Consider the following 24,338-nt stretch of genomic DNA (forward strand, 5'->3'; position numbering starts at 1 on the left):
CAGCGCCACGGTCCAGATACCTTAGCCCGTGTAAGTTACTATAAATATTAACAATATTCAAGCAACTGTAAGGTATGTATATACGTATACGCATGTAGCTTAAACCCCGTTAACTGGAGTTCATCTATTGTATGAATAATTCACATCTCGCCGTCAACTTATAACGCATTAAATATTCACAGGGCGTGCGTTAAATTCGTGCAGACGTTTGAATTTTTCATATTAAGACCAGCTGGTCGCTCATTTTCAACGTGTCTTTCTTCGTGATCTTTCATCCGTATCGACCCGTGCTTAGAATTACATGAACCGAAGCCTAAAAAATTAAAAAACGGAGGGGGTGGACAACGAATAAAAAAAAAGGAAGAGAAATGAAAAGGGATAACGAGTCCATGGAGGAACTGTGGAAAAAGTTCAGCGAAATCTATTTTAAACGCTTGACCACCGAAACGCCGAGCTTTGGCGAATTAATCACGAATTAACGACGAAAAAGAGGGACGCTGCGGTGTCTCATGACGATCTCGCGGACCGGAATCATTTCCACTGGAAAATGGATTTAAAGCAAAAACGGTAGAAAAAAAGAAAAAACGAAGGCAATTCGACGCGCTTTTTACGTGCAAATTTGAATGGTCGTCTGTGGGAGCGCAGTTGCCATTGCCACACACGTTTCTCCATTATTACTGCACGCACGGATTCTCCTCTTGCCTTGCCTTAATTCACAGTTTCTCTCTTGCTACCATCCACTTCCTAAAAAGAAAAAACCAGAACAAAAAGAAAAAATAGATGATATTCACCCGTGCCTTTGTTCCTGCCTCCAATTTAGTGCTTCCTTTTTTTTTTGGGCCACTCGATGGATCCATCGAATGGTCGATTTATGCTGATGCATTTACGGCCATCCAGGGTTGGCAGCAGGATGCATTGTTTAGTTGCACGCAGCCTGCACATCGTCGATTCGACGATCGCAGCTCGGCATTGGAATGGAAAATTGTAACGTAGGTGCTGATAACGTTGCACAGGGCGGATACGGTTAGGGTCGAATACAGGGTGATCTTTAATTGCGCGTCGATGCTTCAAACTGCGACTTTCCTAATCCCTCTTAGCACACAGTATCGAGGAAGAGCGCGAGATTACGTTTAAGAGATATAGTACCAAAACGACGTTCCGCCGAAGATTGACCGAGATTAATGGAACCGTTGCTTTGCTTCCACGTTTATTGCGTAAGCTAGACTAATCGCTTTCCGAACTTCTCTTTAATCGTTAATTATATCGACACATTATAACTCTATAACAGAGAATCGGTCGATTAAAACGTGATAAATGCGAATCGGTCTAGTAATAAAATTCCACTTTAATCTTCGTATAGCGTTTTCATAGTTTCCTCTGTCGTAATACCGCAAAAGAGAATATCAAACTCTACCACGTGTAGCTATAAAAAGAAAAAAAAGAAATCATAAAGCAAGATACTCCATCGCGTTCAAAAACTTTGAAACTTTCTTTAAAAGTGTCTAAAATAGGGAAGAGGGGAAAAAAGCAACGAAAACATGGAATAATTTCGTTCATTTTTTAGGCAAGCAAACTTGCTACTGGAAAGTTTGATTACCCCGTAGATCACCATCTGACGCGTATATGCACGTAGGTTCGCGGTCAACGAAAATCGACCGGGAACTTTTATAATCCGTATCCGACAACGAAGTGGCGGTCGAAACAAAGTTACCTCGCACGTACGACACCGCTGCATGGAGTTCTCTACCGCGAAATTCCACGCCAGTTACGCTCGATTGAATGTAACTGCGTGTTGTGTCTCCTTTCTCTACCGAACCAACCATAGCAAGACCTTGCTCACGTACAATAATAACGATTTGAAAATTCTATGGGGTTCGAGTTCGACTTCTTCCTCTCCCTCTATTTCAATCTTTTTTTTTTCTTGTTCTATCTTGTTCGATAGCTGGCCGCGAAATTGACCAAGCAACGGACACTGTTAATCCTAGAACGAGCAAAATGGGAATTAACGATAGCAAATTTCTCATCGGTTTTGGCTAGACGTTCCCTCCAATAAGTGCGGTTTTGGATATAGATAACCCGAGGACTGTATTTTAGGATATTCGTTTTACCGGCGGCAGGATCGTGTAATCCTCGATGAAATATTTAAATTCCCGAAGAGTAGCTGAACGGGAGGGATTTAATTAAAACAAGAAGGAACTATGCCACGAATAGAGTGGCGGACAGAGACAGGAATACAGAGGGATGGAAGGAAGAAAGAAGCAAACTGGCAATTACATTCCGGGTAACACCGTTTTGCAAACGAGTACAATGACATTGTTAATTAAGCATACCGGGAACAACGAGCGGATAATATCGAATCGGCGGTCTTTTAACTTTCGCGCTCGACAATATATTCATTATCCTCTTAATTAGCATATGTCATGACCAGGGTTAATAAACGCGCTTTTATTCTATGCGAAAAGCGATGCGATATTAACCGCGACCGCTGGTAGTTTCATTTTTTCCTCGTAAATCGTCCCTTTTCCCTCTGACCGATATTCTCCTCTCGATCGTGCTTCTACTGGATTCAGACTGGAATTATACATATGCATGCTCGGATCGAATCTCGTCGTGGTTATCATTCATCCACGAGGCCACAGGTATCGAGCCTGTGAATCAATTAATGTAAATCAAAAGCTGCGAACGAAAGCGTGCGCCCATTCGTTCGGTGAAAACGGCACGAACGTATACACAGTCCATTGTGAAATCGTTGGTTGAAAAAGGGAACCTCGATGTTCGGGAACGACGACGACTCTATTTCAAGCTGATATCGCGCGACGCGTACACGCAAGATTACGCGGGTAGCGTCGCTGGCTGCGATTGTGCGCGCCATTGAATTATGTCCGCGGGAACGCAAGTTGTCGGATGTCCACCGACATGATAGCGTCGGCCGTCAAGTGAAACGGTCGTGTTTCATTTTGGTCTGCCTACGTCGCTGCTAATGGAAGTTACGCCAATCGAAGGAAAAGGTCGATGCATACCGCCAACTAGAAAGGGAATATCGACTCGCTTTGAACACCTTCGTGAAATTTTTAGCCGATGAAGTTGATAGATGGACGAGATGTCGAGGAGTTTCGTCTCGCTCTGTATCGTTTTATTGGTAGAGTATTGCTTCGTACATGGATTTTGTGTTTGAATAAATCAGAATAGTTAACATGACATGGAACACGTTGAACCGTAAAGCGATGATACTTGTAAAGCATGATTTCCGTGAGATAAGTATAATTTTTAATTGCCCATTGAGTAAGGTAAATTTTGTAGCAATTGTTTGTATAATACTGACAGAAAGTCCGACGCGCGTTATCGCGTGAAACGTATCTCGTGAAACGTGCGTGCCATTAATATGAAACGCGGGCATGGAGGAAGAGGAGGATAATTTTGGGTCAACGCCAGATTTTAAACTCATTAAACACGAGCCGTTCGGACGGACTTGGGAACGCATTTATCTGCTGTTTCGTTTTGCTAGTATATGGAGGAACCGTTGGTTATTTTCATTCGTGATTTCGTTCTCTGTTTACGCAGGACGAATATTTCGGCTCTCTTTCCGCTCTAACGGCAGAGAAATTGATTTAACTACAGGAAATAGGATATATAAATCATTTGAGCCAGGGTGTAATTCTTTTGTAGAATGGTACGTGTAGAGGGTGTCCAGCGTGACTTTGTTATACCGGATATTCGTTTTGTTCGTTTCAAATTCATAGGAATCTATACGCGCGCTGGCCCTTCTTCTCGCCGGACTCCCGACCACGCCACCAATTTGTCAGTCACGTTCGTTCAAATTTGTCCGACTAAACGGTTCGCAAATTACGATAAAATCATCCATATTTCAACGAATAAATTATTGGTAGCTTTCGTTCATCGAATCCTTCTCGAAATACAATTGTAAATCATTTACGACGGTTCGATGAAAGCAGAGGGAAAAAAGAGAGCAGGAACAGCTACGTATTGTAGCGAATTGGTCTCTACGTCAAACCAGCGATTTCCTCTTCGTGGAATCGTTATATCCACAATATCAACAAGTAATATCTCGGAGAGCGTAGGTTGGGAATCCCGGAACGCTCTGATAACGACACAACGAAAACGCAACGATAGCGATACACGAGGAAAAAAGATCCGATCGGGGAAGACCGTAAGAAGAAGAACGCGTAGTCATACAAACGATCGTGACTCTTTCTCTTTCGATGATCTTTACCGAGTCGTGAGTTTATCCTCGATGGTCACACGAGCCAATGAAGAAAATGGAAGGAAAAAAACCGAGAAGAAAAATAAAGTGGAAAAACACGAATTCGATAAACTTCTCGCGGCGATGTTCATTTACGTAAGAAGAAAAGCAACTTTAACACCGCGCCGGCCGTATCGTTTAAAGATCGAACACAGACTCAACGATCGACGTAGTTCTCCAACTTTAAATTCGGTCTTCCGAAAGTTTCTACGTACAGGTATATACGGAGGCGACGAAAAATTCTTCTTCCCGCGGTCTTAAAGCGTCGACACTCCCTTTATTCCCTTATACTTGGAATTTCGTTGGCTCTGCCTTAAGTTCAGCCTTATGTAATCAAGCAAAGGAATCGAGAACTCGTAGGTCGAACTACGGGAAGCATCTGAGCATCTTTCTTCTTAAGTAACTTACCTTTTCACAGTAGTTTTCACGTGGCGCGCGATATTCGTCAGATATCCCTTTCGCATTGATCCAACTTATCCCATTTTCCATTCTCCTCCCCCTAACGTGCTCGCGGAATGAACTTCCACTTTGAAATCTCCAGCTCGTGATTCGGGTATCCTTTTGACGATGTAATTTACGATAAAGGATAAAATCGATGACAGACAGACTTCGTTTCGAAACACACAGACTTCGATGGCAACGAGATGATAGCGTAACCCCACAAACGAGGTGACTGCATTCGGTGCAGAAGTAAGCAGAAATTGCGGAACGATTCTCTCTCTTTTTCTCTTGTCAACGTTCGAACGGATAGATCGTTACGCGAGGTTACAACGTGGGAGATCTTGGTTACCCGATATACACCTGAACTCGACGAATCTCGTAATCGATCGGATCGGGAACGAATTACCTTGCAAACCACGGTTTGTTTCCCCTCTTTCATGAAAGAGTCGGCCTCTTCGTGGTTGTACGCCACTGTGTTATCAGAACGAGCTGCGTTTCTACGATCGTCTGCGGTTCAAGATACCGTTCACGATCCGATCCAACGTCAGCTCGTGTGCACCTTTTGTGTAGCTTCACGAACGTTGTGGAGTAGATGGAAAAAGGAATTTCCATCGTTCGACACCGGGGCTAAGTCTTTATTAAAAAAGCTTCCATTCCAGAAAGCATTCATCGCTCGAAGCGAACGTTGATGGGATCACAGCCGCGTATAATTTTCCAGATACATTTACAGGAAGACATTTATTTAAAGGTATCTGCTTCCAGTGAGATTAGTTCGCATTTTCGTATCCGGTTCGGTTGAAACCAGGATAAAGTAGATGCTACCCGATAAAGTCTACGGTAAAAGCAAACTTTCCTCTTAAATTTTTTCTCGCGATCCGACATCGTACGACCGAGTAAAGTGGCGATAATGATTGCCGATACCGCGACGTCGATGCAACGGCGACCACCTAGTCGCGCTTCAAATCGAATTTTTCTCGTCCCTCTTTACATTTTTGCAACGTTGAAAATCCAATTTATCCAACCCCGCTTCAACCCACCAATAGCCGTCCACACCCCACGCGTACTGCCTTTGTTTCAGCGGGAATTATTTTTGTATAAGACCAGATATAAGCATTAACAAGCTCGATATCGATCCCGGTTGTTCCATTTTTATTTCTGCCGCCGCTCGGTTTGCCAGCGTTTCATAAAGAATGTACGTTTCGCGGCAGACAGATGCATCAGTTGGCGATTGAAAAAGGTCGCTCCAGGTACTTGCAAGTATGTAACGGAGGATATCGTCCGTTCGTTTCTCAAGTTCGATGGTATCATTTTGTTTCTCAGAAAGAATTCGTGTCGCATTAACTCGTAATCTCTGGATTTCTGTGGAAATCGTAACTATGCTACTCGATAAACGAATGAATAATATAAACGAGCGAAATGTAATATTATCGAGCACTCTTTTTTGTATCTGTTCCGTAAATTTAACGATACATCGTGTTTCAAATAGGACATTTTTCTTCTTGAAGATCAAGCTCGTACAGCGACGTCAAACAACGTACGTGGCCAACCGCATAAATATTTCTTTAAAATGCATTTTACGTACTCGAAGTCTCGAGAGGATAGGATATATATGCATATGTATACGTGTACACCTATCTTGCAGTGGATCATCTCGTTGTTTCGTCAAAGTCGTTATATCCGTGCTAGACAGCGTATAATCTTTCAACGGAGACGAGATTGACATTGTATGCATAGCACCGCGAACTTGTCATAAGGTAGACGCGTCAAAAACCATTTTACACCTGAATCCGACGAGGAAATCTAATCTAGCTCCGGAAACGTATCTGCTTCAGCCAGGTAAAGATATTCTGGCGTTCGACGTTGAAGGAACCACGAGTAATGTTCGTCAATCGTGGCCAACTCTACGTGACGCTGTTATCACGTGGAAAAGCGAGCATGCAATCTTCGTGTATTTCACAGAATAAATCATGCAATCGTCCACGAGTTTTTATCTTTCCTGTAGAATGGCGGATGACAAAATTCACATACGATCGGCTGTGTGTATCAGGCCCTTCGTACCTTCAAATATTCATCAGGAGAACGTTCAATATTTAAAGGCTTTTAAATGCATGTTTTACCGCAATTACGTTAGCCATGTTCGCGCACGGTTGTGTGCAATTAGATACGTTTGCACTAAAATTTTCCCTTCCGTCGTCCAACGAATCGGCCGTTACAACACGCCAGTGTAAATTTACATTTTTCATACACGCTCCTAATATAGTAGTCGCAGTCACATTTTTTGATTGCTTTTTTTTACCCTTTTTTCCCCTCTATCATTCTGCTCCTCCGCTACTTCATCTCCTTTTTTGCATATATCGGTAATAATGAAAGGCCGCTGATTTTGAAAAATGCACGGTTCGGTTGAGACGAACATCGAGCTATTTTCATGCCACCCACGTTCACTATACATACACACATACAGATATGTAGATATAACGTATATATATACACAAGTATGTCTAATATACTAACCATCGTATGTCTTTATCCATTTTCTTAAGCCAGATCAGGTGCGCAAATTTTTGTGAAACGTCGATCGATGTCGGACGGCCACCTTAAGTGGATGACGCGGCCCAAGGGGCATCCAAAACGAATTTGTTCTAGCTCGTGGTGGCATGAACCACCTCGTTCGCCGTATATAACAATCAGGGCTTATCACGGTTCGTCAGTAAAAGGCTGACGAGGCGTGGGTCAATCCCAGCCCGGTCGATAAGGTCATCGAGCTAGCGACCAGAGTCATTTGCCGACACCAGCCAGGTACCTCGTAGAATTATCCTCGTTGACGAGCGGGCTGGGCTTAGTGGCCGCATTAGGGGCTCGAAATTTCTTCCGGAAATTCACCTAAGATGGACGAGAAACACGTTCCACGTGTCACACCGGATAATATACCGAGCTCAACTGGCCCGATTTCTAACGAGCCTGATTAAAACTTCGTGCACTTAGACCTATGAGAATCTTCCGGATCGAATATTTTTTATGCTAAGCCATCACGATAAGGCGAGCAATTTTTTTTATTTATTTCTCGAGTGGAAGAAGATTTTTGTTATTAATCTGTGGTTGTTCTTGCACATAAGATGGATAAGATTAAAAAATAATTGAAAATTTTAATTCTTGTAAAACACTTCACGATATTGTATACATAATTTACTAGGTTTGTTCTACCCTTTCTGATAATCTTCTTCGATTATCGACGCTTAGGTTACTGTTCTTTCTGTTTTTATCTATGAAAGGGAAGCATGACTGGGGCACAGAGGAACCAATTTCAATCGCGTTTTTAACCTTTAATTTCTCTACTGTTCTTGCAGTTCTTTTGTAATAACCGATTGAATTGAGCGTCGTTCGCGATAAGCATTCTTATTGATCCTCGTGGCGTCGGCGAAGAGCTGCTACAGCATTGCTAGGTAACACAATCAGAATATCGTTATTGCTAAACTGCTTTAATCGAGCGCCATAAGAAGCATGTAGTTTATCTAATGCTTCAAAGGCTGCCAATTAATTTGTTAATTTCTTGGAAAGTTGACAACGCAACGAAAATAAATTATATTCAGCTAATTGCGAGCTTCGAGTGTAGACGAAACGTTCCTTCGTCGGTTTCGCCGCGAACTGTTTCTCATTTCCTATCGAACCGAAAGAACAGGACGAGTATATTTAGAGAGACGAATAAACGGATGTGAAACGAATGTCGATTCAACCGAAGATAAAGTTTGAATAGCTTTTATCAGAATTGCCATCTAAAAATAAGTACATTAAAACTTGAAGTAGTTACCAAGTGTGATTACGATGGAATGTCTCCTTACACTTTCTAGGTCTTGATGTTGTGAACTTCTAATTCGTTAGCTTCGCGCATCAATCTTCATCCTCATTTTCACTCTTGTCTCGTTGCCTCTCTGTACAAAATTCAGAGAAGAACGAGAAAATCAGCATACAAATGAGACATCGTTTCGTATTACCAATTGAAACATACGATATACGATAATCGTGTCAGCCACGAAACTAAAGAATATACAAGACTTTAATGGAATTTGTATTTAATTTCTCTGAAAGTTGGATAGGTTTTCGACAAAAATTACGAGAATACGTGAAAGGTGGTTTCCGGTCAGTGGGTCGGCTTTCTGATTGATTGTCGTTACGGAATCATTTCACCTAGTCGTGGGCTTCATCCCCGGCTAAAGGATTGCTTGCATATCGATGAGGTTGTAAAATGACCAGTGACATGGTCAGCGCTTCGAATTACCGACGTATGCTGTATGTGGAGTCGAACAAGAGAAATACGAGAGTGACACAGACGCATAATTGATTCGCATCGGTGGAAAGTGTCTTCGGAGATCTAACGTGACTACAACCGATCGTACATGTCTCCAACCGGAATTAGGAGTGTACATCCTTTGTGCTTGTGAACATTGATATCTGCCCGTCGTAGTAACGTGATTCGGCTTCGAGTCACGAGTCCTGTTCCAAAGCTGAAACTTCCGAATGTTATATAGTGCTCAGCTTGCAACTCGTTACACACTAACCTAACCTGTGATGGCTAAACTAACATTTTGAACCGACAAGTTGCCGTGGGAAAGGATACCATGTTCGATAGCAGCTTGTAATTTAGAGAATATACTAAAGTGTACGTCAACGAAATCATAGCGTCTTGGACGAAATAATACCAATCAAAGATCAGAGATTCGGAAACAGTGGACTCAGGCTTGCCTCGTTGACGAGACTGCTGGAATAGATCAGAGTCATCTTTCTGGAATAATGACGTCCAGATCTGCTGGCTGTTGGTACACGATATTAACGATTCAAATTTAGCACGCCCGAATGCTGGCTGCTGATTGCAGGCTGAAGGCAACTTTGATTCGCGCCACCTTAAATCGGGTCAACGGGAAATTGTTCCTTGAAGGGAGAAGTAAAATGATAAAACGATTAAAGAAAAATTCTTTAAGCGACTTCCACGATGCTTTCATAATTGCATTCGGAATCCGTGATACCTCTGATTACACGGGATTCATTGCGTTACCAAATGGATCGAATAGATTTCATCGAAATGCATACCGGATGATGTAAATGTTTTAATTTAGGAATTCGATCTTTGAATGCATCGGCCGGAAGCCTCTCTATTCCCCAGCGGTGTAATATTCTAGGCAAGTCGAGCAGGAAGATGAAATCACCGTTGCGCCGGGTAATTCACATCGCATTCCAGTTTGGTATCGAATCTCTTAATCAAGTGCGTTTGATGGTGTGCATGGTAAACATAATCGAGTACCGATTAAAATCGTCTTCAATAGAGATATACTCGATTCGCGATTCTGAAATTTAGTTTCGATCGTTTCTAACTGCTGTGCAAACCAATAGTCCGTAACAAATCGTTTGGTTCTCGTTCAGTTTAATTTCGTCGATAGAATCTTGGGTAAAGGGGCGATAGAATAACGGGAACAATACATCCCTTCGACGACCACAGGTTTTTCCTCTGCGGTAACGGATCGTTTGAACATCCACTCTACGTCAATTAATGGGATCATAATTCTTGAATAGTTTCGATGCGGCGTAATAATCAATTAGTGCCGATTGGACGAAGCGGTAATTTTAATGTGGCAAACAATGCCATTAGCATGCAGCTATTATCGGGGACTGAGGCTCGAATTGTGTCACGACGAAATTATTCTCTATCTCCAGAGAGCTGGAGAAACATGGAGAAAGCGATATGAATGAAAATGCTTATGCACCATGAACCCATCGCATTCCGCTAGTATTTTACTTCAATAAAGAGGCCCGGTTATATTACACAGGAACGAAAATACTGTCTATTGTGTGACGAAACAGTACCGAGGTATAATTCATTACTTACATCTGTCTCTTACTTGGCAGAGCTATGCGAATATCGATTTATTTAAAACCAGGAAGATGTCGAGACGGTGTTAAAATAGCAGTATTAATAAAAGGGGAAAAAGCTTTTAAACGAAGGATGAAAGAGCGATCTGTTATTATTACGAAAGTTATGAATAATCCAAGATTTCTTATCCGTGATTTCCGAAGTGGAATTTATATGAAAACTTTATTCAACCGTAAATGAGATTAACATTGTGCGACGTTCGTAACATATATATATGTGTGTGTGTATATATATGTTATGTATACGTATGTACATACAACAGACAGCGACTATATCATCGAACATCACATTAATTAATCCATCGCTTTAACTTACAATAAATGAAACGATCTTGTCGAATAGTGTACGCTCAAAGAAATATTATCGTTTATAATCAATCGGAGTAATCACGATCGATTCGTTTCATATGACAGGGGAGAAGGGGGATTCCTCGGTGTGTATCCTCGATGCAGTCCACACGAGCATTTCGTTTACTCGCATCGAAATCCGTGCACACCGGCTTGATAATACCATTGGGTTTATTATTTGCAGAAACTGGATTATCCTCGTTGACAATGTGTACGGATACGTGAAACAGCTGTCTACCTAGGAAATAGTGGATTAGCTTGGAAACATGCGGCAATACTAACGCTGCGAAACATCGTGGTCCAAGAAGATCACCTTGCGTTCTTCGCGAGGGATTAACGAAAACCGTCTTCTATAAAGGATTTATACTATATAATTTATAGATCGACGAACAACCGACATAGAAAATATATGTACAATAAAATTTGATGCGAACAATCATCGAGAACGGAAGATCGATACGCGATTGGCACAATCAAATTTGATTTTTAACAGGGGAGGATAAACTCGTTCTAACGCGATACGCTAAACACGATAACTTCACTCGTCGATTACGAGCTTCGAACGATGAATTTTCTAAAAACGTGAAACACGCTCGCCAACAAATTCGATAGTTTGCAACAATTTTCCATAGTCCGCTAAGCGCTGATTCCCTCTATAGTATGTATAACACCTGAGCACGGCCATTTCGTGGACGTCAGATAGAACTAATTTAGACATTATGAGCAAGGTCGTCTGTGCAGAGCAAGGCAATAGAAGATAATGTCGTTAGGCTGTGCTGTATTACGTCGGGATTATCACGATTAATTACGCGTACCTGAACGTGTAGGCCGAATATGTAATATTCCATTAATCTCGGCAATCTTTGTCCTTTTTCTAATGTGATATTAATCGTTAGATAACGATGGAATTCTCGTCGATTCAACTTTTACGTATAACGTACGACGTAAGTGACGCGATTCGGCTCTCTGTCTTTCGTTTCGTTCGTCTTTTGTTTTGTTTTCTTGTTTGTTTTTTGTCAAGTTGCTGAAACATTCATTGAAATCGCGACGATCTCTCATCATTGCTATTAACCTAACAAATTTCATGAGCGGAGAACGAGAGAAATAGTTAACGCCGGTGACCGAATAAAGTTGTCCGCGGAACATCGTTGGAAAGTTTGACCCGGCAAAATGCGCCAGATCGCGACAGGATTATCGCCATTAATCGTACCACTCGTCGCAGGACAGATTACACAATTACACTTTTACGATCGTGATAGTTACACACAGCTTACACATTTACACATATCACAACGGCTAACAGAGGTGGGAAGTTTAGTCGCGGGCGAAATATCAACTTTTGAGCAAACACGGGTGTATACGTTGAAGAAACGTCGAAATTTGCGTTCGTCTTAGAACGGTTGAAAGGAAGGAATCTTACGTCTGAGGGAGGATGCTTCGGTATTCTCGCGATACAACGAATACGTGAGCGTCGTTCAAAGTAGCTGTTCGAGCATCCATGGTTTTAACGATACACCCTAGACCAGTTCCGTTATTTTACAGAGACATCATTCTCGTAGCTCGTTACATACTTTTGTCTCACTTCCCTGTATACACGGATAACACACGCACGCACACGTACACGTCTTTCACTATCAACTATTCGATTCAATTCCTTAACTATTACGTAACGCGTATCACGATAACGTCGCTCACCTTCCGAAGATCAAAGGCTGGTGATTTCAGATCCAACCGGAGTCTATCGTGGATACAATTTTGCCGGAACAAACTGCACCTGCAACGTCATAAAATTCACGCGCGCAACCTGGACATTTATCCTTGTTTCTCTCGTCGAATTACACAGCTTTATCTCCTTCTCTTTCGAAAATATCACAACGTTCATTTTTCTATATTTCGAATGGCACACGTGGCGGGGCACAAAGATCAGTTCGTGGTGGTGGAATGTAGCACCAGTTTCAGCGTGGTGAACATCATCAATAGCGCACTGCAAGCCATGACAGATGGCGACGAAGCGATGCTGTGCTGCATCGCAGCTGGATTATCTCCTTTGAACACGTGCACCAGGACCCGCGCTGGTTGCGCGTTACTTGCCTCGCAGGTGTAATTTCCGGAATGACGATCAGACGCACGAGGCACCTCCAGCCAACTTTCGCGCCCTACCAAGTCCGTGCTGACATTGACCCCTTGATCGATGTCGTAGTTGATCATCCGGAAGTTATGATACCAGAATAGGTAGGAAGGCGTTTCTGTTGACTTTTTTACGAGGCAGTGAAGCTGCAGGGTGCTACCTGGCCTCACGAACTTCTCCGAGGGACCAGCTATCTCTGCTCTGGCCTCTGCAAATGGTAGAACGTGACGTGTCAGACGTGAGTAGCTTACCGTTCTATCCCATATTGTTTACTAGGGTCCAAGGCGGTTATGAGCACTAGGAAGGATGAGGTATGCATCGTGGCTGGTTAAGGGTTGTACGGGGATAGCGTACGAAATCCCACTCGCTTCACCCTCTTCCTCACTCTCTCTCTCTCTGTCTCTGTCTCTGTCTGTCTGTCTGTCTGTCTGTCTTGTCTCTCCTTCTCCCTCTCTCTCTCTCTCTCTCTCTCTCGCCCGTTCTGGTTCTTTCAACCGTCTCATGAACCAGGCTACCTTTGTGCTATCTCTTCCGCAGACTGACACCCCAAGCCCAAGAATTTTAAGTTACCCTTCACTCGTACCACGAATTCGATGTCTCTCTCCGCTAAACTAGCCCAGCCCCGTCTACCTTTTCGTTTACTCGAGCTATCGTACTCGTCTGTTCGCTCACCGACGCAGACTGACATGACAGCCCTGAGAACCCGTTATAGGGTCAGGTGTGATGGAACACTGTAAACATGGGGCAAAACCTACTCCATCCCTAGTCGGATACACTTTTGCCCATCCGCCTTCAACCCCCGGCGACAGGGCTTCCGTTTCACGACGTGTCACGGACGAACGCACGTGAACAGGAGTGTAGATCGAGTTTTAAGCGCTTCTCTGCGTGATACAAGCACGCTCTTTTGAAGCGTCCACGCTCCAAGTGGTTCTCTCTATATCGCGATGGACCATTGAATCCCGAGAGTAGACGCAAAAGAACGCGCGTTCTCGCTACGTGTACCACGAATAAAAACAAATCCGTCACGAGCTAGTCGGACACGTCCGAAATTTATTAAAACGTCACGATTCGAGAACGCTCAGGATTCCAACGATGGTTCGCTTTTTCGTTCCTATCGTGCAATACGATTTTCTCGTGGAACCAATACGTGAATTTTAACCGATCCGTTAAAACGACTGCATTTTGTTGTTTATACGCTTCGTCAGATTGGCCAATTTTTGCTCTCTCAACTATCCGTCTGCTTCGGCTTTCGCCGTTTCGTTATTTTATTCGTTTTACTCGAAACACTTTCGCTTTCCTCCTTTTTCTCTCTCTCTTTTTTTTTTGTTCCAATCTTTTCTCGCTCTTCGAGCATTCAATTACGTCGATCGAATCATCCGGGCTGTGTAGTTCGTAATTTAGTTTCTTAATTAATTTCCACGATGAGAAAGAAATTATAACGCGAGTCTATATACCAGGTAGAAATTGAGGAGCTTATTAAATGTGATGTGATCTAATCCCTTCTCCGGTCTATGTTGAAAGTTTTAAGGGTGATGTAGCAATATCGGATGATTAAAATTAGATCTACAAGGTGCGCTTGTGCGATCGTGAGCATACTTGGAAAGGTCGACGTACCGTTAGGAGGTGTATTTATCCCGAGACTTTGAAAATCTTCCATTTCTTTCTTTTTTTTTTTATGATACGATACGTCTAATTAGGCCTTAACGAGACGTTATTAAGGCCAACTTTTGAAACTGTCTTCGTGACAATTGATAGGATCGTTATCGATTCAAAAGTTTCCGGAGAAGGTAAATTCCTTCCAAACCAATGCCCTCGTTAAATACGTCTTTACCAACTTCTTATTCTTTGGTAATCCAATCTGATTTTCAGCCACGAAGCTACTACGGAACGCGCATACTGTTGATTCGAGAAAGGGCTCGATCTATTCTCCTCGATCGCGTTTTAATTAGTGAGCAAGCTACGTAATCCAATTTCTTTTTTCCTCTTACCCTTATCCGTTCCGCCGTTCTTTCAACGAGAGCAATCGTTAATAATCAGAGACGATGGAAATGTCCTGAAAATGCTTATTCGATCGACTCGAATTAATCGATTAATTGCATTAACACAGGGACTCGCCTTTGTAACTATTCACCGTATGCACGAATTACGTGTGAGGGGTATGGGCGTACGTATAGTCAGACACTCGCAGGCGATTGATTTTCCGCGTTTTTCCAAAGCAGCAATGGTATAGATCGTCGTTTTATTGAAATCTAACATAAAGTACGGGTGTTCTATGGTGGAAGTATCTCTTATTGATACTACGATACGATATCTCGACGAGTGTTTGAAAAATTTTCCAGGCAACTATCCGAAGCAAGCAAACGGTAAAATTCTTTTATAAGTTTCGAGGACCATGACGTTTTATCGTTGACATCTTTTTAAATCTTTCACGGGGGAAGTGGTTCGTTGAAAATTGGATGAATGGGCGGCAATAATTTATGAAAGAACGTAGTTTTCAATGGGAAGTCTTTAAATTCGTGCCGAAGCAAAGGGACACAGCGTTAATTAACGAATCGAGTTCACAAATTTGCGGGATATTGCGCACGAATCGGTCATCGAAATCCACCACAGAATACTTCATTCGGTTATTCAGCGTAACATTCCTATCTGTCCCATGCAATAAAACATCGTAACTATTTAGCAGTATATAAAACACTATAATCGAAACGTCCCGACCGTGATCCCGTTGTACATCATCCTCAGATCAGAAAAATCTCGGCCCATGAATTTCAAGTGTGCAAGAAGGAACGCAAATATTGCACGTCCCGGATTTGGGTGGGGGTGGAGTTGAGGGCAGGAGAGAGTATAAATATTAAAAGTACCTGAGAAAGGCTCTAGTACGTATCCGTCAGATGTCACGACAAAAACACGGCCCCGGAAACCAGGACAAAATTAGATAGTAACTGGCGTTCGCCCGCGTGCATACATACACACAAATACAGATGTATTCTTATATATGAAATATACATATATAGATGTAGGAGTATATATATGGATCTATGGATATAGATATAGAGGGAGCGTACTTTCAAAAACTAGAATCTAAATGCAAATATACGAAACACGCAGAGACTGAGAAAGGGAGAGAGGGAGAAATGGTGAGAGAGAGTGAGAGAGACAGAGAGAGAAACAGACAGGCGGAGAGGAACGTCGCTTAAAACGGCGACGCCGGGACCAAACGTCGTAATTCACGAAACTTCGGCCTCCTTGGTCTGATAAAAACCGTTTTCCCGCTATTGATCGGCCATCTGCTTAATAAAATCCAGATAAAAGTGCTTGCCAGTCTTTTTCTACAGGCTCTCGGGTCCCGATTGCGTCGACACGTGGAGCCTGCGTAAATGGAAATGAAAATGTAAACACTGTAAACCGTAGCTAAAGAAAACAGAAGAGTATTGAAATAGGGAATGACCGAGGAAGAGACTAAGAGGAAGAAAAAGAAAAAGGTGACAGGTAGAAATAGGTGATCTGATAAAAGAGAGGGAATTCTTAAACTGCTGTTTTCCTTTTCTGGTGGTAGCGTATAAGGAGAAAGAGTTTCTGCTACAGATATTCTGGTGTTGGGTGTCTTATCAGGAAACCGGACGAGAGTGTACTGTCTCTAAGTAGCGACGCTGCTCTTTACGTGCCCCCCTTGGTAGAAAGCATTCCCACTTTTCGAGCTCGCATTGTAAAGCCGTCCAACAAACGGAACACGCGTTTCGGTCTATTTTATTTCCAGCATTTAACTGTGTTCTTGTATTATATTATATTCGTTATTGTAGCTGACGTAATTGCGACCGGGCAACAGTGAAATGCGAAACGCGACACTAAAGAAAAGAATGATATTAACGGAGAAAGAACTGAAATACGTAATTGTGTATGTATATGGGACAAGACATACGTGTGGAGGTTACATAAATGGAGAGAGACAGGGAAAAAGTGAAAGAGAGAGAGAGAAAAATCATACGCCGAGTCGGTCATGCATGTTGTTAAAAAAAAGAGGTAGACGATCAATACGAGTAATCGAACCGATATTTCTCCGATGTTTATCCACCGTTGTCGAATATGATTGTGAACAGTGAATACGGAAAAAATGATGAAAAAAGGTTCTGTTCGAAACATTTATTCCAATTTCATTAACTATTCGACGAAATAAACTAGAATTTAATTTATTCTATTTAATGGATCGGGAGATAGAGTAGATTTTGAACTGATGATGAAAATTTGCGCGAGAGAATAAAAAACATATAAAAAAAAAACAAAAAAAAAGTAAACGGGAAAAAAAGAAAGAGGATTGGAAAAATCGGACAGGCGTCCATCGCAGCCGTTATACACGATAACCAAAAATCGGGCACAGGCCACACGCAAATAGCTTATATCGGTGTTTAATATCACGCTTACCGACAACCTCGAGGAACAGAAATATACTAGTGGGTGGGTGGGTGGATACTTGGCACTGGTACAATCCAGCATCCCTCGGTTGAACGTATTTTATTTGAAGAGTCCAATCCTCGCTGTGGTGGAAATGAATTGCCTGGAACCGCTCGTCGTTGGCGTACGTTGTCAGTCCTACGGTCAGTAACTCCTGAACGTTCTTCCGCTTGATCCACGACACCTGGAGAGCCGGCAAAAACTCTCGTTAACAAGAATGATCACTCGCCCCTAACCAGAATTGGTCATGAAACCGGAGAACAACGAAAAAGAAAGATCCCATCTAACGACAAGGGTTTCACCTCTGTGCCTCTTTACGTGGAAAACAGCTAAAAATTTCAAGTTACTACCAGCGGAATGCATGGCCTGCCTTTATCGCAGATCGAATTTTTCATCATTTGTTCCCCACGAAATTGGAAATGTTCTTCCTCCGATAAAAATCGCTCGATGAAAAACGAAGGGGAAGTAATTTAGTTCCTTCTATATGTACTTCACTCTATCGACAAATGTGCCCCGTTACGGATCCAGATTTTAATTAATCGTCGGTGCTTCCCTGTGTGTACAATAATTCGTAACTATCGGATCTATCGTGGTAGCGAAAACGATTTCTTCGAAATAAGCCAGCTTGATATTGCCCGAAGGAACAAATAAGCACCGTGTCTGTTCACGACGCTCACTATTCACTTCCATGTAATATCGGGGTCCCCAGTCGCGGCCTCTGCCATTGTCTGTCTATTACGGTCAGTAACTATCGTCCTGACGTTATGAGTACTAACGTTGCCATTAGTCACAGCATTTTCTATCTATGGCAGTACCCCGATATCCATTTTGTCATGGTCATTAACTCTTCTTCTTCTCTTGTCCATCGATTCTTCTTGGATCCTCTTAACTCTGTCGAAGAAAATGACTACTTCAAAACGATTAGAGTCGAGTCGAACTTAAACGTTCCTCGATACAGGAAAAAGCAAGAGGAAAAATGTGGCAAGTTCTTACGGTATAAGACGTGGTGGTACGTTATATACGTATAACGTATGTAGCGTGTGTGTGTACACATATATTTTGCATATATTATATATATTGTATATATTAAGTTGTTCCAAAAGTTCCTTTTGTTTTCTAAGGAAATAATAGATGCACAATATCTTTTTTATATTATTATAAATAATAAAGAACAAAATATAAAATAATAATATAAAACAATAATATAAAAATGTAACTTTTGAGACGATATATTTATATAACATTATAATAAATATATATATTTATATTTATATAACATTATAATATATATATATTTATATTGTATATATATACATAACACGCAATCAAGCAACTTTCGTAGGAATATCGACATACACACGAGTTAAACGCTTCGGACTATTCATTAGCTTGGTTCGCAAGTTCGTGAAAATAGAACTATCGAGTTGCGATCGTAGTTTGGTAACTTTCGGAAACTAGTAACTGCCCTGTAAATATCGTGCGCATATTACAGTCCAGTAAATGTACTACATCAATAACGATCAGTAATTGCCGTACGCGGGTTCTCACTTGAGATTCTGTGTACCTGAGGGTAAGCAAGAAATGCCCTCGGCCAGAATAATTTCTCGAACTGTGACACAGGATGATTGCACAGCTCGTGACCAGAATTGATTGAGGCATGATATACCGCGTGACACGCACTATGAGAAATTCTATCTACAGGTGATTCGCGTTTATTCGATAAATTATCTATTATCACTCGGTTCGATCATGTCCGATATTATCGCTACTTTCATCCCACTCGCTTTAAAAGTACCGTATTATCTGGAAAATCGATATCCTTTCATTCTTTAACACTTAGCATTATCAGGTCGCTTTTGTAAATGAGCTATAATGGAATAGGAAACACCTGTTAATCAATTAATGTGCGATATTTATTCTCAAGTTTTTAAAGATCTTCGAATGACCTTAAAACGCCAATGACATGATATTAATGATTACTCATGATTTAAAAATGAGCCTGACTTGGGACGAGTTTTCATGACTTCCGAATGACACACTTGCAATGACATAATTTTTCCATATCAATACCCAAGTTAGCAAATTTTATCACATGACGCGTGAGTTATATCATACATTTCGATAAAACATTTGAATAAAAAAACGTTATCTTTAACAAGAGGTTAGATTAAAACTTGTCGCAATGCGGGCTAGTTGAAACAAAAGCTAACCGCGTAAACGTGACGTTTTTTTTACATTTCGCGCTGCACATTCGCCCCTTGAAATATTGACGCGGCGAACAATTTATAAAACTCATATTACGCGTAGCCATCGGGGTGTAAATAGGCGATCCGTGTAATGTACCGCGATTTTTATTCTCGCCGAGGCGATTCAGTGACTATTTCTGCATTTCACGCCAAGCCTTCCTGTATTTAAAAGCGCGCAAGCCTATTGCAAGAAGTGCTATCAACGAGGATAATCCTCGAAGCTTGCCACGAGATGATGGCGTTCTCGTAGTTGGAATTGGCCGTGAAATGCGAAGAGAGAGGAAAATAGATCCGTCCCCTACGATAGGATCTCGTCTGCTATACGTATTTATGTCTATCGTAAAGTTTAGATACCTTGTAACGAGGGACACGAATGCTTTTATTCTAAAATTGAATTCTTGATGTTTGTCTACGTGAAATATATAATCTCGACGCGATAGATACCTTTAACCTTCTTCCTTTTAATATATCGTTTCTTTTACAAGGATCGGTCAATTACATTTTCCGAACTTTTAATCTTTTAATTTGCCCTTCGAGAAAGAGAGAGGGAAAAACGAAGACGAAACCCAAGTAATTCGCCAAGCTGCACTTGTATCAAGAAAACGCAAGGCACTCCTGCCTCTTCTCGAAACGATATCAAACACTCAGCGAGAGATTAAATGGAATGATTCGGCTGCCACGGCGTGGAGAAGGATTACGCGACTCGAGGTAGAAAAATTGAGCGTGGAATTGGAGAGGGAGAGAGATTTGTCTTCGGACGATAAGACTCCAACCCGGACGTTGAGCCCAACGTGTCGCGAAGCTTTCCGCGAGAATTGCTCCACTTGCCACGCGTTGGTCCTTTAACGCGTACCCCTCATTAACATTTTACCTTCATATTTCATCCGCCGCGATACTTTATATATGCCGCTTCGCTTTTAAATTCCGACGCAATTTTTCTTCGCCGCTTTCAGTAAGCTTCCCGCCTATACGCCCACGCCGACCCGAAGTTTTTACGTAAGACGCCACCTCGTGAGATTCAGGTGGCATTTAAATAGCAGAAATCTATGCCAACAGAAACGACTGGAACGATTACCTAGATCATGAGAAGTATTGGCTACATCTCGAGGAATAATGAGAAACGATGGATAAACAGCCAACACGGTAAAAGAGCAGAATGAGAGAGAGCGGCGTCTCCAAGCACGGTTTCTCACGTACTCTCGAAATTTGCTGACGGAACTTTCATCGTTCTTACTCTGTTGAAATATTTCTAGGAATAAAAAAAAAATGAGAATAGAGGAACAATGAGAAGCAAAATTCGTGATAAAACGTGCTCCCATAATACGATGAGTATCGTAAAGAAATTCAATCGGTCCGTAATCAAGTAGATAAAAGGACGCGATGATACGCTATTCGACTCACGTTTTCCTTTAAACCTTTCAGAGGTTACCACGCCCAGCCTCGAATCGATTACACTTCGCACTTGATTAATGGTACACAAATCTATAAACGATTCGAGAATCGTGGAATGTGTTACGTATAAACATGCACCGCAGCGAAATCGTGAAATTCCTGGAAATCCAACCGCGATATCCGTTTCGCGAGACTGAACGAAAGCTGAAGCCGTGCTCCCCTGCTTTGCGTAACTTAGGATCGGGTTAAATGACTGTTCTACTCGTGGAGAATTCCTACAAGCACCCGTTAGGTTGTCATACCAGGGACTCGAATTCGCAGGAACGACGAGGTGGAAACGCGAAACGAAATGAGAGAATTAGAAAAGACATGCTCACCACCGCCACAGATTACAAACAGTTCGATCGGAGGTGAAACTGACGGTACATAGATGTGCAATGTTATCCCTTCAAATCGTTAGTTGTCATAAAAAAGCGAAATAATAAAATTTATTTCGTTGAGGAAACCATAGGCAGTGTATCATTTCAAATAAACTCGACCACTAGGTACTGTATCGGAACATGTATTCCTTTTTTCTCTTTCTGTTCAATTTACGAATGAACAATACATATTGATAAATAAAAGTTCACAAATATTGATCATCAAGGAGCGAGTTCCTCTCTCTGCGTTCCCTCCAATTTTTCTCTTTTTTCTTTTTTTACGCCCATATAATGCGTATGGAATGCGAACTATAAAAAAAAGGGGTGTAAAAATGCGGGTCTCATCACGCGGACGATTAATTTAGTTTCCGTCGGTGCATCGCGATAAATATTTGTTTCATAAAAGCACCGTTTTAATTAAGCCACATGCATTTCTATGCAGCGGCGCGCCGCTCCCCTGCAGCCTTCCATTCGATTTACATCCCGCTTAAATTATTATTAAAGTCCGCGCGCGCATAATGCATGAACAGCCGCGAGCGCACCACCCGGCTATCTCCAGAATCCGTCACGAAACAACTCTTTAGGATTTAATGAATCGGAAATGAAACACACGAACCAAGCATTCATACGCGAATTTTGAAAGGAGCTTCGTGTCTCCTACCAGCAATACGTGAACCGCGTTTACCACGTTCGCTACACTTGCCGCACATTCTCTTTGACCGAACATGAATCACAGTCCGTCCAAAGTAAATTTCTGAGGTGTTTCCATCATTTCAAATTCTCCGTCCAGTAGTGTGCGTCTATAACTTTCCTTTTCGCTTTGCCCGTCTCCGTTTTCCCATCTTTAACCACTAACGGGGTGCATGCCTGTTGCGTAAGGAAATTTCGAACCAGACGTTTCCCATCCACTATCCCAGTGTCATATTTGCAGTTCCCGCGGACGAAGCAACAGAATACGTCTGCGGGGACGCGTGTTACCATCTTGAATGAAACTCCATAGGTCGAGGAATTTGTGCACGGAGAGATTCTCGAATAGACCCGACGAAACTTCGTCAATGTGTATCTTCCTCACCTTAAGGAGGAACGATCTCAACCACGGAAACCCTTTCGTGCTGTAAACACTCAAACACTCGAAGTCCGAATGCAGATATGCAGTTGGTACCATTAGAGACTAACCGGATGTTAGCTCGCTATCCTTTGCGAAACACGTACCCCTGGTTATTAATACCGGCTTTCAGAACTCTAACAACATGCTGATACCGCTCGAACGATGTAAATTGTTCAGTGGCGATTTGTCCAGTGGGCACCTGCAGGCGATATTAATTGCGACCAGGCGAGACGAAACGATGAAAGAGAGAATTTTAATAGGAGGTCTAACAAAGCTCCAGAAATAACCGGCTTCGAAGGTCTTTTATTTTTCGTGATATTCTTTTCCCTTTGCATCGCATGTTCTATTATCGATATTGCAATTCCTAGGCTCTTAAATTTCCCCAGCGAAACACGGTCCGTTGAAAATTACGATCGTATAAAAGTAAAAAGTTAGTACGGAGCAAATGGACAGGAAAGAGCTTCCGGACAGGCGTTCGCGCGAGTTGCTGGTTTCCCGGGGTCGAGAGCGGAAACACAGTAGCGAAGTTTTGACCGTCTATCTGAAAATCAGTCCTTGTACGTTTGTCGGATCTCAAGACACCCTTCTAACGGTTCACGCTTATTGAGCAATTCCCCGACATGAATGCAGACACAGGCTCTCAGCGCAATGCCTTACATCGCTTTCACGTTCTCTCCGCTCCCATCGAGCTCGTGCATCGCGAGCCCACCCAATTACTAGGATACAGATCGTTAGTGATTTCCAAAGAGATTCCCCTGTACAATGCAAACTCGGCTTCCGAACTTCCCCTTTTCGACCCGCTTTACCATGGAAGATGCTTTCACTGACTCGCCGTAACAAATCGCGCGTGTATCTATCTACGACTGAGATTCGTTGACTGAGAACGTTCACCAACACCGATAACAACAACGACAACGTTTATGGTAGGACCTGGTTTGAAAATAAAACAGTATAAAGGAAGGTTACAGCAAGGTGTAGAAACATGAAATATAAAGGGCTAAAGAATAGAACCAGTTATGTAAAGAACTAGAACATCAAAGAGCGTAGAAACTCGATCAAAACTGATCGTATTCGCTTTGACTTCATTTCTGTACGTAGTGTAATGATATTTCCCGTATGTACACTTTTATAATTATTTAACTACTGTCCGTATGAAACCGTCGCTACCAATAAGCTATAACGCAAGTCGACTGTGTGCGCGTTCTTCCATCTGCCCACTGGAAAACCTCTGATTCGATCCATATTAATGATCCTCGGCCGAGTTCCAACGATGCCGTTTCCACGATGTGAATTTTCGTTCGTTGGAAGTTGCACAGAGTTCTTGCGATGGATACGATTCGGGCACAGGGTTCAACGAGAACAACGCCTTAATGTACACGTAATTTCCAGTCGCGCGTAGATTCAGATCGCGAAGGAACTCGGAGCACAGTGTCCGTGAGTAATTGCTATTTTCTTGCCTTTAAATCGTGCCACGGCAAGATTATTATTCATGAACCAAATAAACTATCGTATTGTCTGTAACAACGTTCGCCTGGCCGTTCCGTTCCGTTGCCTCCCGTTCTGTGTTCACATAACTTGCCGTTAAAATAAATTCGTCGAAGCACGTTCGCTCTCTTAACCAACATTT

General features: G+C 42.2%; 1 protein-coding gene across 1 annotated transcript in view; it reads right to left on the reverse strand.

The window, feature by feature from the left end:
* Positions 1-10,510: 10,510 nt before the first annotated feature.
* LOC138185381 (lachesin) overlaps positions 10,511-24,338 on the reverse strand; it is a 33,958-nt gene continuing 20,130 nt past the window's right edge. Inside the window, exons 4-5 of the mRNA XM_069124254.1 lie at positions 17,517-17,730; positions 10,511-13,305 (exon numbers count right to left, since the gene is read on the reverse strand). Of these exons, the coding sequence (XP_068980355.1) occupies positions 12,893-13,305; positions 17,517-17,730 (627 nt within the window). The 3' untranslated portion in view covers positions 10,511-12,892. The remainder of the gene's footprint in view (positions 13,306-17,516; positions 17,731-24,338) is intronic.

Source organism: Bombus flavifrons, chromosome 12 (assembly GCF_040668555.2).
Source record: "Bombus flavifrons isolate JBK064 chromosome 12, iyBomFlav1_principal, whole genome shotgun sequence".
In the NCBI taxonomy this organism is placed as follows: Eukaryota; Metazoa; Arthropoda; class Insecta; order Hymenoptera; family Apidae; genus Bombus; species Bombus flavifrons.